This window comes from Taudactylus pleione, unplaced genomic scaffold (genome assembly GCF_031769625.1).
Source record: "Taudactylus pleione unplaced genomic scaffold, aTauple2 ptg000372l, whole genome shotgun sequence".
Lineage (NCBI taxonomy): Eukaryota > Metazoa > Chordata > Amphibia > Anura > Myobatrachidae > Taudactylus > Taudactylus pleione.
The window spans coordinates 1,622,897-1,638,246 of record NW_028284773.1 but is presented as its reverse complement, the minus strand read 5'-3'; the positions used below and the strand labels follow the sequence as shown (position 1 = coordinate 1,638,246).

At 41.0% G+C, this 15,350-nt stretch overlaps 1 protein-coding gene across 2 annotated transcripts in view; it reads left to right on the top strand.

The window, feature by feature from the left end:
• PCYT1A (phosphate cytidylyltransferase 1A, choline) overlaps positions 1-14,969 on the top strand; it is a 39,679-nt gene extending 24,710 nt beyond the window's left edge. For both annotated transcript variants that reach the window (XM_088444781.1, XM_088444782.1), the window contains exons 4-10: positions 8,558-8,657; positions 9,225-9,341; positions 10,241-10,392; positions 10,787-10,865; positions 11,184-11,326; positions 11,526-11,714; positions 14,168-14,969. In XM_088444781.1, coding sequence (XP_088300907.1) covers positions 8,558-8,657; positions 9,225-9,341; positions 10,241-10,392; positions 10,787-10,865; positions 11,184-11,326; positions 11,526-11,714; positions 14,168-14,380 — 993 coding nt within the window. In that variant the 3' untranslated portion in view covers positions 14,381-14,969. The remainder of the gene's footprint in view (positions 1-8,557; positions 8,658-9,224; positions 9,342-10,240; positions 10,393-10,786; positions 10,866-11,183; positions 11,327-11,525; positions 11,715-14,167) is intronic.
• The last annotated feature ends 381 nt before the right edge of the window (positions 14,970-15,350 follow it).

The following is a 15,350-nucleotide window of genomic DNA, read 5'->3' as shown; positions in this document are numbered from 1 at the left end:
TCCGCCAGTACAGTCTAGGTTTTAAGGTTATTCATGCTGCATGCTTGAGTCCAGATGGTTAAGTGAGATTAATTGCGGTTCTAATTACTGTAAGGCAGGTATCTGCTGCACGAGAAAAATTAGCGATTGAGCGATTACAACATCGTTATCGTTCGTTGATCGTGCAGTGAATATGCCGGGAAGGACCAGCGATGCGCACTCCCTCTCTATGCCGGCATCTGTCATCGCCTGAATATGCAGGCCAACCTGCCGATATCGACAGGTTGTGCATGTTTGGGGATGAGGGATGGTGTCTGCACTGACATATCGTTCAGTGTGGGCACATTATCCACTGGACAGGATATTGAACGATTGCAATGTTGTAATCGTACAGTCGTACCACTCTCGTGTAGTGGATATGCATCTTGAGTCACCTGTGCTCTAGCATGGATATCCTTAATACCTGGACTGTAATGGCAGAGTTTGAGAAACGCTGGTATACACTATACATAGGTTATCCTCCCACCAACTGACCTCCCTCTCCCCCTTTTTCTGTAGATCAGAGGTTCCCAAACTCCGCCATTACAGTTTTGCCTTTGTTGGTGTGTGCTGGGGGTGTGGGGTGCCAGGAATGGGGGTGGTGGTCCGAGTATGGGTCCCAAGGCATATTTTTGCACCAAGGCCCACCACTCACTAATTCCACCACTGCCGGCAGCTGCACCCAGACAATAAGCGACTGTAAAGATGTCCATACATGGTGCGATATGCACCTTGCGCCGCGACCTGCGTTCCAACGGCCGACATATCGGGCGATCCCCACACACCGAGCGAGCGGCTGGCCGACCGCCATATATGCCGGCACCCACCTTTCCCACCCGCATAGCGCTACATGGGATTGTACATTGCATCCCCAGATCAAGTGAACATGCAGGAAGATCTGGAGGTGCGATGTACGACGCCACTGGAGCGCGCACTGGCCGATATTATGCCCACACATAGCAGCGATAGCGTATCAATACGTCGGATCGGCTGCTATATTATCGCACCATGTATGGGCGCCTTAAGTTCATTACAATTCTCATCTCCTTTAATCCTTCTTCTGTGTGCTGTGAATTGTTTGTGCAGAGTTCCTGCAGATGTCCCTGAGGTCTGGTGGTTTCCCTTACCTGAGCTAGACTATTGCACTAGACGGAGGCTGATAATAACCAGCGCTGATGCAGAGCGTCTTTGGATGCCATTTAGAATCATTGATCAGTGATTGACAGCTTGGCTTTGCATGTGGTTCTGCAGCAGTGAGGTGCATGGGTGCCTTTTCCACTATGTGACGTTTGGCGGGCCTAACTGTTGGTGTAACAGGTTCCATACCTGTTATATAGGCAGCTATACCTGTGTTGAGTGCAGTGATTATACTCCTTGCACTGGATATGCTGTGTAATATCGATGCTGCTAGCATGTATATGGTAGTTTAGCATCATGTAAGTAGTTAGTTTATTGTTGTTATTGTCTTTGAGTATTTGCCTGAAATCACAGTGGACTTTGGGTCCTATTTATTAATGATCACATTTGTAATGTGATCTGGGCACGATATTAGCACCCTGATTGCATTGCAGGATGCGATCATATCACCCGAATGTATGACAAAGCACATGCTGGGACAAGGGTCCCTGCGATATGCTGGGAGTGAAGTGACCGCGTTATCGCTCTCTTCACTCCTGTGCTGGGACTCCTGCGCATGCACGGTCTACTGATCCTCTGTCAGCTAGATTTGCGATTTTCAGCGTAAGCTGCACGGAACAAGTTACAGAATGCTTCGCATTCCGGAACCTGATAAGTCTGAGAGCATTGCATCGCACATAAATACCTATGGCGGTTGCAGTGCCAGCGAAAATGGAGGGACAGCAGCAGATATCGTAGATATCTGCTCTGATCCCTCCATAATACATTAGGGGGATACTTTATATTTGCTGTGTTTTCAGGATATACACTGCAAACATTATATAATAATCAGGGCCCCTTTGTAACTGTAGAATAAATGATTAATGTGGTAAATAAAGGTGCGTATCCACTAACATATAGTGGAACGACAGTACAATTATAACGATCAGTCGTTCAGTGTAGACACCCTCCCTCATCGGCAGATTGACCAGCTTATTCAGGCGCTGATAGATTGCAAAAACGACCAGCAGGTGCGCGCATCGCTGGTCGTTTTCGGCATTTTCATACCTGATTTTTGAACGAATAATGAACGATTGAATATTATTGGTCAATATCTCATTTTAATCGGCTAGTGGATACCCGCCTTAATACATTGTGACTGCCCTATTGCCTGCTCTTTTCATTTTGGTAGGGAGATTGTAAAATTCTGCATGAGTGTAAGGCATAACATACAATAAAGTCCTAATGTAGATGCACACTATGATTTGGATAGGCATGGTCTGTTGTATAGGCATTGAACAGTATTATTATTGAGCAGAGGCAGACTGGATGGTGTCCTCCAGCTGTTCTGAAACTTCCATGTGTTCCATGTCCTACTTCTGCCTGTCCTATCTGAGTTCCATAAATTGTCTGCCTGTCCTATCAGAGTTCCATGCCCTACGTCTGCCTGTCCTATCTGAGTTCCATAAATTGTCTGCCTGTCCTATCTGAGTTCCATGTCCTACTTCTGCCTGTCCTATCTGAGTTCCATAAATTGTCTGCCTGTCCTATCTGAGTTCCATACCCTACGTCTACCAGTCCTGTCTGTGTTCCATATATTGTGTTTGCCTGTACTGTCTGTGTTCCATATCCTCAGTGTCTGCCTGTCCTGTCTGTGTTCCATGTATTATGTCTACCTGTCCTGTCTGTGGTCTATACCGTGATTATACTAACTACATTCCCCATGCCCCTGGCTCATGTAGCTGGTACTTAGAGGTCCCTTTGAGCGGATAATAAAATGTTTTCTGCAGCGGGTTGGCAGTGTTTCAGTGGGCCCCTAACATTGTATTCCCCTGGTGGGCCCTTCATGTGTCAGTCCGACACTGCCAGAATGTAATGTGTTTCATTCATCTGACACTTCACGTTAATCACCAGAGAATACAAATTGCAGTAAATGTCTCCTAAGTTTCTCTGTAACAGTAACAGTTGTTATGGGTGTGTGAGTAATGGCTAAATCCTCTACATACATAATTTATGCATACACACCCAACCACATTATGTTCTGTGAAACATATCTTACCCAGATAAGACAGCTTCCACCGTGCCAGTGTTTGTATGTGAAAGGGATTTTTATGTTTAATATACAGATATAAAGCAAATGTAGCATCATAACCAAGGCAACAACAATTAACTACTGCACACATTGTTTAAAGTAAGAATGGCCTTTGCCATTTGATGCCAACACTGCAATGGTGGCCACCATCATATGCTTCTTTTAAATGTGTGTTCTCCATATATGTGGTGATGTACAGTAATACACCACAAGGACAAACACTGACACATGGGCAGTGCTCATTTTGCATATACGCAAATCAGGTCTACGTTCTCCGCATGTGTACAATTTCTATATTTGTGGTTTAAACCACAGAATGGTTTATAAATGACTGTCCCATGCCACTGGAAAGCATGTTCCGATGGTCAGTAATAGTTTCGAGGTTCCGGTGAAAATACCTAAACATGCCATAAAGTTGATGATGGATGACGTTCAATATGCACATGTTCCATTTATCAAAGGCTTATTAAAGAAAAGTACTGACAGAGATTTTAAATAAAAAAGCATTGGTTCACAAGCAAAGACTAGCATTGTCCACTAGGTGGCAGCATGTTGCTTGTTTTTTGTTTCTGCTTATACTGTATGAGATTTTTGACCTTGTTCAAAGAGAATATTAGTGAATAATTTCAGTTGGCAATGTAATTGTAATTATATAGTTAATATTGCTATTAGGTAGCACAGTGATTAGCACTGCTGTGTTGCAACACCAGGCCATGGGGTCTATTTTGGCCAGGGCACTGTCATGCATGTGGGGTTCGTATTTTCTCCCTGTGTTTGCATTTGTAATTATAAGCTCCACTAGGGCAAATACAGTGGTGATTGTTTAATCATCCTCTCTAAAGAGATGCATAATATGTCGGCACTATATAAATATAGGAACATAATACTGCTAAGACTAGTCAGGAGCTACAATCTCCAGGTTGATTATAAAGTGAGACCTTGTAGTCTTTTGCTAAATTTGAGAAAACTGATCTACAGAGAACATCACTAGGATCAGACATCACCACCATATATGTTTTTCCACGTCACTGAGGAAAGCATTCAAAGAACTTCAGGGGCAAACGCAGGTGTTCTAGAGGGGGGTTCAAATGCTTGATTTTAAGGAAAGTGTGGCCAGTCCATGAAAGGGCATAATTAGCACTTAACCAGCTATAATATATGTCGTACAAAGTATAGTGTATGTGATGTTTCTGACATATATGGGACCAGTGATCACAGTATGCCGCCATTATATGTGGAAGTAGGGCCAACCTGCCTGAACTCAATGTTTTATTTCAGATGTGGGCTCCATTCCAGAGCATTTGTGATACTGTGATATAAAAATATAGGAGGCCTTTGGAAGTCAGGGAATAATAGTAACTAATACATAATAAATAGATGCTAAAACGTATTGTCTGTGTTAGGATATAAGAGGAGAGTCTGTTCAAAAGGAACATGTAACAAGAACTGACATGGTAATCAAAAGATATTTATGTAGCTAAACTGATCCAAGATGCTGTCAAATGCCCTATAGATGTATATGGTGGCGGGGTCTGTGCATTTAATAGAAAAAAATCATTATCTTGGGTGTATGAACTTGGCACTGCACACTGTTAAAAGTTGGGAATGATCCTCCCCGCAGATTAGGGAGGTGGTCCTCCAAACAGGGTATCTGAATTAATATTTCTTTGGGGTTTTAAAAGGAAAGCCCCAGCAGTATGAAATGTTCTGTTCTGGGATCTAAGAAAATCCAGAAGAGGCTTCAGGATATGATGATTATCTTGCACACAAAATCAGGAAAAATTTGGATTGTGGCCCTATCTAAACTAAGTGATTTAAACATTGTATACCTTCATCATTATTGCTTCTTTTGCATGATAGTACTGAAGGTGACTGATAACATCAGGGTCTATTGCATTGTGCCTTCCTGAAACTTGGACACAAGCTTGCAATTCTTCATCCCCTTTACCCTGATGCTATTTCTGTGGGTACAATTCCTCAGTCCTCTAATTGATATTGCAACCAGTGGGAAAGGGGTATCTTGTTTATCTTTGGTATCGGATCCCGGCGTTCGCGTTCAGAATACCGATAACTGCATCCCGACAGTCAGAATCCCGATGCCTGAAGTAGCCTAACCACTCCCCCTAACGCTAACCCACCTTTCCTGCAGCCTAGCCATAACCCCCCCTCCTCCCCTGTAGCCTAACCCTTACCCTCCCCCTAGTGTCTAAACCTAACCATCACACTTACTGTTGGGATGCCTGCTGTCGGGATTCCGACGCCGGGATTCTGATCGCCGTGATACTTCATCCCGTTTCACCTCATATTTTTTTTCTTTTTTTAGTCATAAATTTAAATCATTCTTTATGCATGCTTGTTTATTTTAGGTCTTGTGTTAAAAAAAAACAAAACACCTGTAGAAACAAAATCCACAATAGGTGCCGCTATCGGGGCTAGCTGGATAGCCTTGGGCGAGGTAATTAACCGCTGATATTTACCGTGGCTACTTGGATACTGGCCTAAATCTTTTCTTTGAGGCTGATTCTTACTCGTACAGAACTTGGTTGAATCTGTCTTTCCATGAAATTTGGCATTTTGGTCCGACAACACTGCAGGTGCACAGTATGGTGTTGGCGTGTGTAAAAGCTCTATGCGATTCTGAGTCGTGTGTATGGGGAGGGGAAGCCTATGTGTAAAAGTTCTCCTGCACTTAGCTTGGGGCTGGTGCATATGCCGATACTGATGATGGTAGCAGCGGCAGCTGGCGTAAAATCAGTGGGGAGCACGCGTTTCCGCTTGCAGGCGAACAAACCCCCGCATTAACTGTACAGATTTTTGCATAACATAAAGGTAGTAAATAAGGCTCCCGCTACTACAGCCACTTTGTGTGCAATTTAAATATGCAGCAATAGTGATTTGTCAAATTAATTACTAAGAGGCTTATGAACTGATATCTGTTCCATTGAAATATATTTAAAAAGCAATGCATATATTAGCTGAATGCGTCTAATGGTGCATACACACAGTCAGATAAAAAGGGCGATATAAACGATAACTATATCGTTTGATCGTTTATATCGTCTTTTTTTAACCCCTCCAACAACCAAACGATTGTCAATGCGCGGGCACACATGGTCGATATCGACCATCGCCTGTGCATGCAGGCCAACCTGGTTGATATTGACCAGGTCAGCCAGTCTACTATAGGGTCGTTACATAGTTTGGGGGTTGGTGCATGTGCTGGATGTTCGATGTCGAACATGTAGGACAATCAGACAACGATATCTGATCTTTGGCCCTGATTCAGAGCCGCTCATAAGCGGCCGCTCGTTCGTTCTGACCGATGTTCGCACATCTGCGCATGCGTACGGATTTTAATACGCATGCGCGAACCAGTCAGTGCGGCCGAAAATCGTTTGTTCGCTATATAGCGAATGCCTGCTATTTTGAGTGACAGAAGGAGGCGTATGTGGGTGGTAACAGGGGAATGTGCTTGAAAACGGGGGTGTGGAATTCGAACGCAGGCGTGCTTAAAGGTCAAAACGGGCATTTTAAGGGAGTGCATAATTAATACAGCAGCGTCATTGACCACGTCACTTGGTTTTTTTTTACTCAGAACTGCTCGCAAAATAGCGGTTGAAAAAACCAGCCACAAGAATAGCGAGCAGTTCATACGCTGTTCAATGTACTCGATTAATCTAATAAATAGCGGACATGACGTATGGTGCGAGCGGCAAGGGGGCGTATTTTTCAAAATTACAACCGCAAGTTTTGCTCGCTCGTTCAGACTTAGAGGCGTGAACAGACCGCAATTAGCGAACGGTTCATTTGAATAGCCACCCCTTGTTTTAGAACGAACGACCGCAAATAGCGAGCGGCTCTGAATGAGGGCCTTTGTCTGATCGTCCCATGTGTACAGGCCATCACTCCCATTCTCCATATCCTTTCCTGTATTAACTTCCATATGGTCAATCCCCCTCCATAGTCTCCCAAATATTGTGTTAATGTCACAGTATGTAATTTTCATTTTTAATAGCTAAATTAAATAGCTGCCAAATCTTAAAAATCTACATCCACTAATCCTTCTTCAGATTTGTTTCTCTGCGTGAGATCTCCACTTACAATAGATTATTTGTTAGTATAGAATAGCAGACATCCTACTTAATTCTGTAATTAAATGGAAGCTCTCATTTAGATTTGTAGCAGGAAGTGGTTTAAAAAAATTAATAATACCATAATAACCTTCACAGTGTAACTGTTTTTACCATGTTGGCTCTAGGACTTGCAGTTTTTCTATTTATTGTTTTAAAGCTTGACCTTTAGGATCTTTTCTCAGCTCGTTCAAACAGGAGTCTAGAGATGAAACTGTTTTTGTGGGGGAGATTTATCAAATCCTTGAGAGAAAGTGAGAAGTTGCTCAAAGCAACTAATCAACTTCTGTCATTTTTCTAGTACAGCCTTTGAAATCACTGTTATGCCAGGTACACACTTGAGCGACCGGCAATCGTGCCGATGTCCAGTTAAAGTGTACCTATGATGCTTCCCAAGCAATCAGCATTAGAAGCTGATTGCTTGGGATGTTACGGCATAATTATCAGTTGAATTTTTTGCTGCCCTAATTCACAGGAAATGCAGGGAGAGCTCACATATGGACGAGTCCTTATACTTGGGTGTGTAATTAGGTCTATTTTACTCTTGAACAATGATATCTAGTTTACTTTTTACCAGTGATTATTTTTTTTTTATTACTCATTCACCTCCACTATTCAGACATCACAGCATTCAAAGCAACATTATAAATATTTTTCCGCAGTGGGAATTGTTTTATCTGGTATATTGGTAGTGACGTGCTTGGGAGTGGAACAGTTGTCTGCACACAAACAAGCTTCACTCCACAAGTCCCTTTCCGGCTCCTAGCATGCATTTAATATGTGCAGGCTCAACTAGCCATATACTGCAGTCAAGTAGTTCCAAGGCGTTCCTGTAGTCCACAACTAGCATTGTACCTGTAACCAGGAGTATAGTGCACAGTCAGGCATTATATTAATTATGGTCACAGAGATTACCTGTATTTACACTGGCTCTTATTAGTGACACCAGATAAGGATGCTGCAGGGGCTGTCTGTTACTATGAGTGTCATAGATTTACCTTCCAATAGTAGTAATGCCCTCCAAACAGCATAGTTATTGTCCAACAATGTTCTGTTCTGTGGGAACTATTACTTCAGTAAACCATAGAAATTCATAACATATTATTTCTATATCTTGGACTATGATATATTTAATAACAAATGGAAATAGCAAACAAATGTAGGTTTGAGCAAATATAACTGTTAACTTACATATTTACAGGGTGTGAGTGAACCTGCACCTTTCTCAGATGAGCTACAGATTGACTACACTAAGCCATACTTGAGAGTTACAATGGAAGAAGCAAAAATGGGTACCCCACGTAAGTCTAACATTAGCCATGATGTACGGTATCATTATGTTATTACTGATGGAGTGATACTGTTCAAGCCAGATAGTACGATGTGAATCTTTTCAGAGTGAGAAACCTGTTGGAGCACCCTGTATTACCTGACCATTCACATACAAATATACATGAGCTAGGTAGTCAGCAAGCCCCAACACAGGCGTCTTCTCTCCCAGGCTAGCAAGAGTCAGGAGAGAAGCAGGGCTTGTGCTTGTTTTAGTTCATTTTGTTTACTTTTACTTATCATACCGTTTTAAAAGAAATCCAATATATTTTTCTATTATATTATATATTTATTGTTATATTATTGTTTACTCGCACTGTATACAGTGTACCCACCAAGAGAAATATGTTCATGGAAGCTCCTAGTCCATTTAAGACAGTTCCTAAAAAAAAAAAAAAGATTCTTATTTCCTTAAAATATAAAACACTAGGTTTTGCTTTAGCAGCTTCAGTATCCAGTGTTAATGATATATAGCCCCTATTATAAAGCAAGTCCTATGTTGTTTTTCAGATATAGCTGTATTCTCTGTTTCTCTGCAGCTGAAAGACCTGTCAGAGTTTATGCGGATGGTATATATGACTTGTTTCACTCTGGACATGCCCGTGCTATAATGCAAGCAAAGAATCTTTTTCCTAACACGTATCTGATTGTAGGAGGTAAGCTGAGACTGTGACGGTACATGCTTGGGGGACACAGACATCTGATAAGGGGCTTCACATTTTGTGGTAAACCTTTCCCCTGCCACCTACAGAAACACTGTGAGTCTTGTGCTGCTGACTGTGCACAAAAGCTCCACTCATAGATGTCAATGGGCAAAGGATGCGTCTGTTTTTCCTGGAAGGTGACTGCGAGTTGGCATGCGTACTGCTCAGACCACAGTACACCTGGAAGTCTCATGGAAAACTCCTACATAGCTGTCTCTTTCTGTGCCTCAGATTGTCTTTTTTCATCTACTTTTTGTCATATGTATTATATATTATGTATAATAGATTTGTCATCTGATATTTGACACATCATCCATCAATTTAACTTGCAGCTATTGGTCCAAATAAATGTAATTAACTTTGCACACACAGACTTGAAATACTGCAGGGGACGTATTGGATGTTCTATTGTCAAAGGTTTCATGTGGGACTTACACTGGAGCACAGTGCCTGAGAGAGAGGATGCTGTTATAGAATTTAAACAGGGCTCTGTTTTGTGCGCATGGCTTACAATTCTCAGAAGTATTAATGAGTAGTATGTCCCTCACACACTAAGATATTGGATGTGTCTGACAAGAACCTACTAGTCTTGATCTGGTTTAGTGTGTTGCTGCTAGTGATCTTCTAGGGCAGGCCTACCCAACCTGTGGCTCTCCAGCTGTTGTGAAACTACAAGTCCCAGCATGCCTTGCAACAGTTTTAGCATTCCCTAATAGCAAAACTGTAGCAGGGCATGCTGGGACTTGTAGTTTCACAACAGCTGGAGAGCCACAGGTTGGCCAGGCCTGTTCTAGGGGTTCCTCGATCATGGTGTAAGTAGTGTACTGCAAAGCTGACCTATCTCTTTTCAGTCTGTAGTGACGAGCTGACACATAGCCTGAAGGGATTCACAGTGATGAATGAGGCGGAGCGGTACGATGCAGTGCAGCATTGTCGCTACGTGGACGAGGTGGTGAGGAATGCACCGTGGACACTCACCCCAGAATTCCTTGAGGAGCACAGGGTGAGAGGATCCACTCCCCATGGTTGCCTCTCTCAGTTAATATTTGGAGTAGGCATGGTCCATCAGCCATAACCAGTTTTAGGAATACCCACAGTAATTGCATGCAGGTGAATGCACCCTTGATTACTTGAATGAGTAGTTGCCTCATAATCATTACAGTTGAGGCCAGAGAGTTAAGTGGTTTTTAATGTATGTCGTCATGTAGAAGGATTGTTTGGTATGTTTCACTGTTCCTAAATCGCATAATATAAGAATTATCTATACGTGCACGGACAAATTCAATGAGGGGCATTCGCTTTTTACCAACATATTGTATTCCACTCACCAATAACAGGTGTTCTGCATTACAGTACTTTGAGAATACATTTTTTCTTTCTTCTCTTGCTGTTTGCAGATTGACTTTGTTGCACATGACGATATTCCTTACTCCTCTGCAGGAAGTGATGATGTTTACCAGCACATAAAAGATGCAGGTTAGTGTCCACTTTCTTAATATGTTCTTCAGATTTGTTCAAGAGCTTACAATCTTTCCTTAATCTTTTATGTACCTAAAGTACAAATGCATCTAATGAGTTATCACTCAACTACTGAAGTAGTTCACGATCAGATTTTTTTAATACATTTTTTGTTTTGTTTACCATGTGCTGATTATAACTTTTTTGTAGAATACAGACATCAGATACATAAAATGCATCTAAATGTTCTGGGCTGTTCCCATATTATGTGCAATTTGTAGAATAGCCTTGTATTAATATAAAAGGTCTGATCTAACACCTTTACGCATGAAACAGGGATGTTCGCACCCACCCAGCGGACAGAAGGAATCTCTACGTCTGACATCATTACAAGGATCGTACGAGATTATGATGTCTATGCACGTCGCAATTTACAGCGAGGATATACAGCAAAAGAGCTTAATGTCAGCTTCATCAATGTGAGACCTGTTATATTTTCTTTGTGTTTCACCAAAGTTATGGTACCAATGCACTACGCCTGTCTTATTACCATAATTGTACTTGGAGAATGACATCATTATTGTTATCAGAGTGTCTGGACTGTTAGGCATTATGAGTGTACATACAAACAATATACCAAAAATATGATGTTTATAAACTATGTGCTCTTGATTCCAGGAGAAGAAGTACAACCTGCAGGAACGTGTAGATAAAGTGAAAAAGAAGGTAAAAGACGTGGAGGAGAAATCAAAGGAATTTGTGCAGAAGGTTGAAGAGAAAAGTATTGATCTAATCCAAAAGTGGGAAGAGAAGTCAAGAGAATTCATTGGAAATTTCTTGGAGATGTTTGGCCCAGAGGGAGCTTTGGTAAGTTCTGATGAATAGGGTATGATGAGGAGCAAACATTACATTAGAAATGCGGAAATGGAACTCAGACAGAAATATAGTCTACCTTAAAACAAATTCAGGTGGTAAATATTGCTAGTGTAAATGTCAGTGTTCTCCCCACGCTATATTTCTGGGGAAGTCCGCCCCGGCAAAATTCCCTCGCCGTCTGGCACTGTGATGTGGCTGAAATTTGTGCTGCACTGGCTTTAAAAAACGTCAGTGCTGCTCGACTTATTGGCTGCTTCACAGTGCATCTTACTGCTCAGAGACTCCTCTGCCAGAAGACTAATCCTGGCTGTCCTCCACCTTGGCTCAGCCTGCATTGGAGGCAAGCATTGCAACCTCACAGCTTCCTCCTCTCCTACCCGGAGCACGCCAAATAGTTATGAGATACTGCATGGAAAGATGCATTATGGGCTGCTTCTTAACTCCTGTGTATTTGACATCCAGATTTGTTCCTCTTACAATAGAAAACAAATTTTACATTTCATTTTTGATTCAACAGAAACATTTAAATAGCAAAACAAAGAAAAATGACATGGACAAAAATGATGGGACCCTTAACCCAATATTGTGCTGCAGAACGTTTAGAGGCAATCACTGCAATCCATTGATTTCTGTATCTCTCAATGAGAGTTCTGCACCTGTCAACAGGTAGTTTGGCCCACTCTTCCTGAGTAAACCACTCTAGGCGGTATATTTACTAAAGATTGATTTTAATCCATTTCAAATAATGCTAAATTGGTCAACGTCGATGTTGTGTTTCTGGGGCTAAATCACACATATACTAACACTTAAGTAACCAAATAAAAATTGTCTGTTAGTGAATGTGTGATTTAACCCCAGAAACACAACATCGATGTTTATCGATTTGAAATCAATTAATATTGAACTATAGTAAATATAGCCCCAGCAGTGATGTGCGGGCAGGTGAGACAGAGCCTTTCCTGTCATACTTGGGTATACTCCAGTGTTTTGACTCTAAAAATTAAAGAAATTATTATAAATATCTTCTTTGTATTATTCTAATCATTTTTATAGTCAAAACTCTGCAGTAAATAGTGTATGGCAAATGAGGCACTGCCTCCCATGTCTACCTGCTCCGCAAATCCCTCATCAAAACACACATTTAAGAGTAATCCACAAGGGGCTCAAGCACAGACGAGGCCAGCACTCACACTTCAATTATAACACCAACAAGTTTAATCCAGTGGTGGAATTCATAGCGACACTGATATAGGCAGTATGTAGGTCATCTTCAGCATATCATACATTACAGATATCATAAGCGTCAGCATAACTGGGATCCATCTCCCAGTGCTTAATCCCGACAGCTGTTTCTGTCTCAACCGTCATCAGTGGCTATCCCCTGATGACGGTTGAGTCTGAAACAGCTGTCGGGATTAAGCACTGGGAGATGCTAATAGCATAAATAATTGGAAATTAATTATATAATCTCTATTATGGTAAGAGCACCATGTTTCTTAGTGATTGCTGAATTGATAAGTTCAGCACAGAAGGACCTCTGGCAAACTGTATCTACCTCTAATATGCATGCAGCATCCTGCTCCAAACTAGTTTGTACTTCACTCTTTGAAGTTGCCAATGAATATGGTTGTACCTGAGTATCCCATTTCCAAATATTCCAAAATACGGAATTTATTTAGCATGACTGAGAAAGTGAAACTGTTGCTTTTTGATGGTTCAATGTACACAAACTTTATTTAAGGCACAAAATTATTAAAAATATTATTAAAATTATCTCCAAGCTTTGTCTATATGAAACATAAATACATTTCATGTATGTACACAAACTTTGTTTGAGCTACAAAATTATTGAAAATATTGTATAAAATTACCTTCAGGCTGTTTGTATTAGTTGTATATAACATATACATGCATTCTGTGTGTATATTGGGGTCCTATTCCCAAGATATCTCATTATGGTATGCAATTATTCCAAACAATGGAATATTCCAATATCCAAAATACCCCTGGTCCCAAGTATTTTGGATATGGGAGACTCACCTGTAATGACTTATAAGACTTCAGACCATTATAGTATAAATATTACATGATGAAATGGCTTACTTTTTCTATTTATGCATTAGTGGTAGCATTATACTTTCAACTATTGATTGTGTGGACAAAAATACTGCTCCATATAGTGGACACATATTGGTTGGACTATGCAATTAATTTTGCACCATTATGCTATGGAAGAACCTGCCTCCATGTTAGATGCTGGTAGGCACTAGGAAAACATTCTGTAATGTGATACAAAGCACTTTACTTGTTTCAGCTGGTGAATTAAAAACAAAAAATCTTATTTCACTTTTAATTCTTGTATATAAAACATTCTAATAAAAAACATATTTGCAGAACTTGTTTTGTAGGTTTTAAAACTCCACAATATCTTTAATTTGTTACAGAAACACATGTTGAAGGAGGGAAAGGGAAGAATGCTTCAGGCCATCAGTCCCAAACAAAGTCCTAGCAGTAGTCCTGCTCGTGAGCGATCTCCATCACCATCGTTCCGCTGGCCCTTCTCCACCAAATCTTCCCCACCCTCATCACCTGGCAGACGTTCTCGGCCCATGGCTGCGGCCTATGACATCAGTGAAGACGAAGAAGAAGAGGACTAAGGAGATATTCTTTACCTTCTCTTCAGTCTTTCCCGCCAGCTGCCGATTCCATGCACTCTGACCTCCAGGAAAGCAGCCACATAGAAGGGAAAGAACACTCGGTCTGAGCTCCATGCAAATGGGTTCTGGAGAAGAATGGTTTCCAGAGACAATGTGTGGTGGTACATTAGACGCTTGCTTCTTCCCTACAGTTAACCATCATATCTTTTTTTTTTTTTTTTTTAATGAAAGCAATCTCTCGTTTTAATGAGCTGTGTTTAGCCTATATTTCTTTGTCATTGATTTATTTTCTATTTTACTGGAAGGTTTTATCGCATGGATTGTTGCATCCTGTCATAACCACTTATTACATGAACTCCCTGCACACATTTTCAAATGTGAGCTCCCATATTACAGGATGGCTAATGATTCTCATGAAGAGCTCAGGAATCTAAGGGACACAGGGAGTGGGTCTGTGTGTATCACAATACTGGAGGCATTAATGCAATTTACTTATCTGTGGGGGTAGTGACCAGTGAAATGTATTGTTTTCAGCATTAACACCATGGAGTTTAGCCATTTCTCATTAAAAGTGCCTGTTGTCATACAATCTCTTCTCTTTCCAATTTTATATGTTTTCTGACTTGTACAGAACTTTGACATATATGTTGTTATGGCTATTACTAAACTGAATTAGGCCTGTATTTCTGGTGCGAACTAATGAAAAGGTTAAATACAAAATATTTTCTGGATTACTATGTCTTGCACATACTAAAAAGGACTTGTTACTCATAATTTATAATTTCATATTTCAAGACATGACTTTATAAAGCAAGGAATCCCACTTTGACATCCTACAGAGTTCTTTATGAAAACTAATGCATTTGCCGTGCCTCACATTTTGGGATATTTTTTTTTTTAAAACGAAAGTACATGTTTGCAAATAAGCTTGATAAGGGTCAACTGTGTTCCCCAACAAATTATTTTTTTC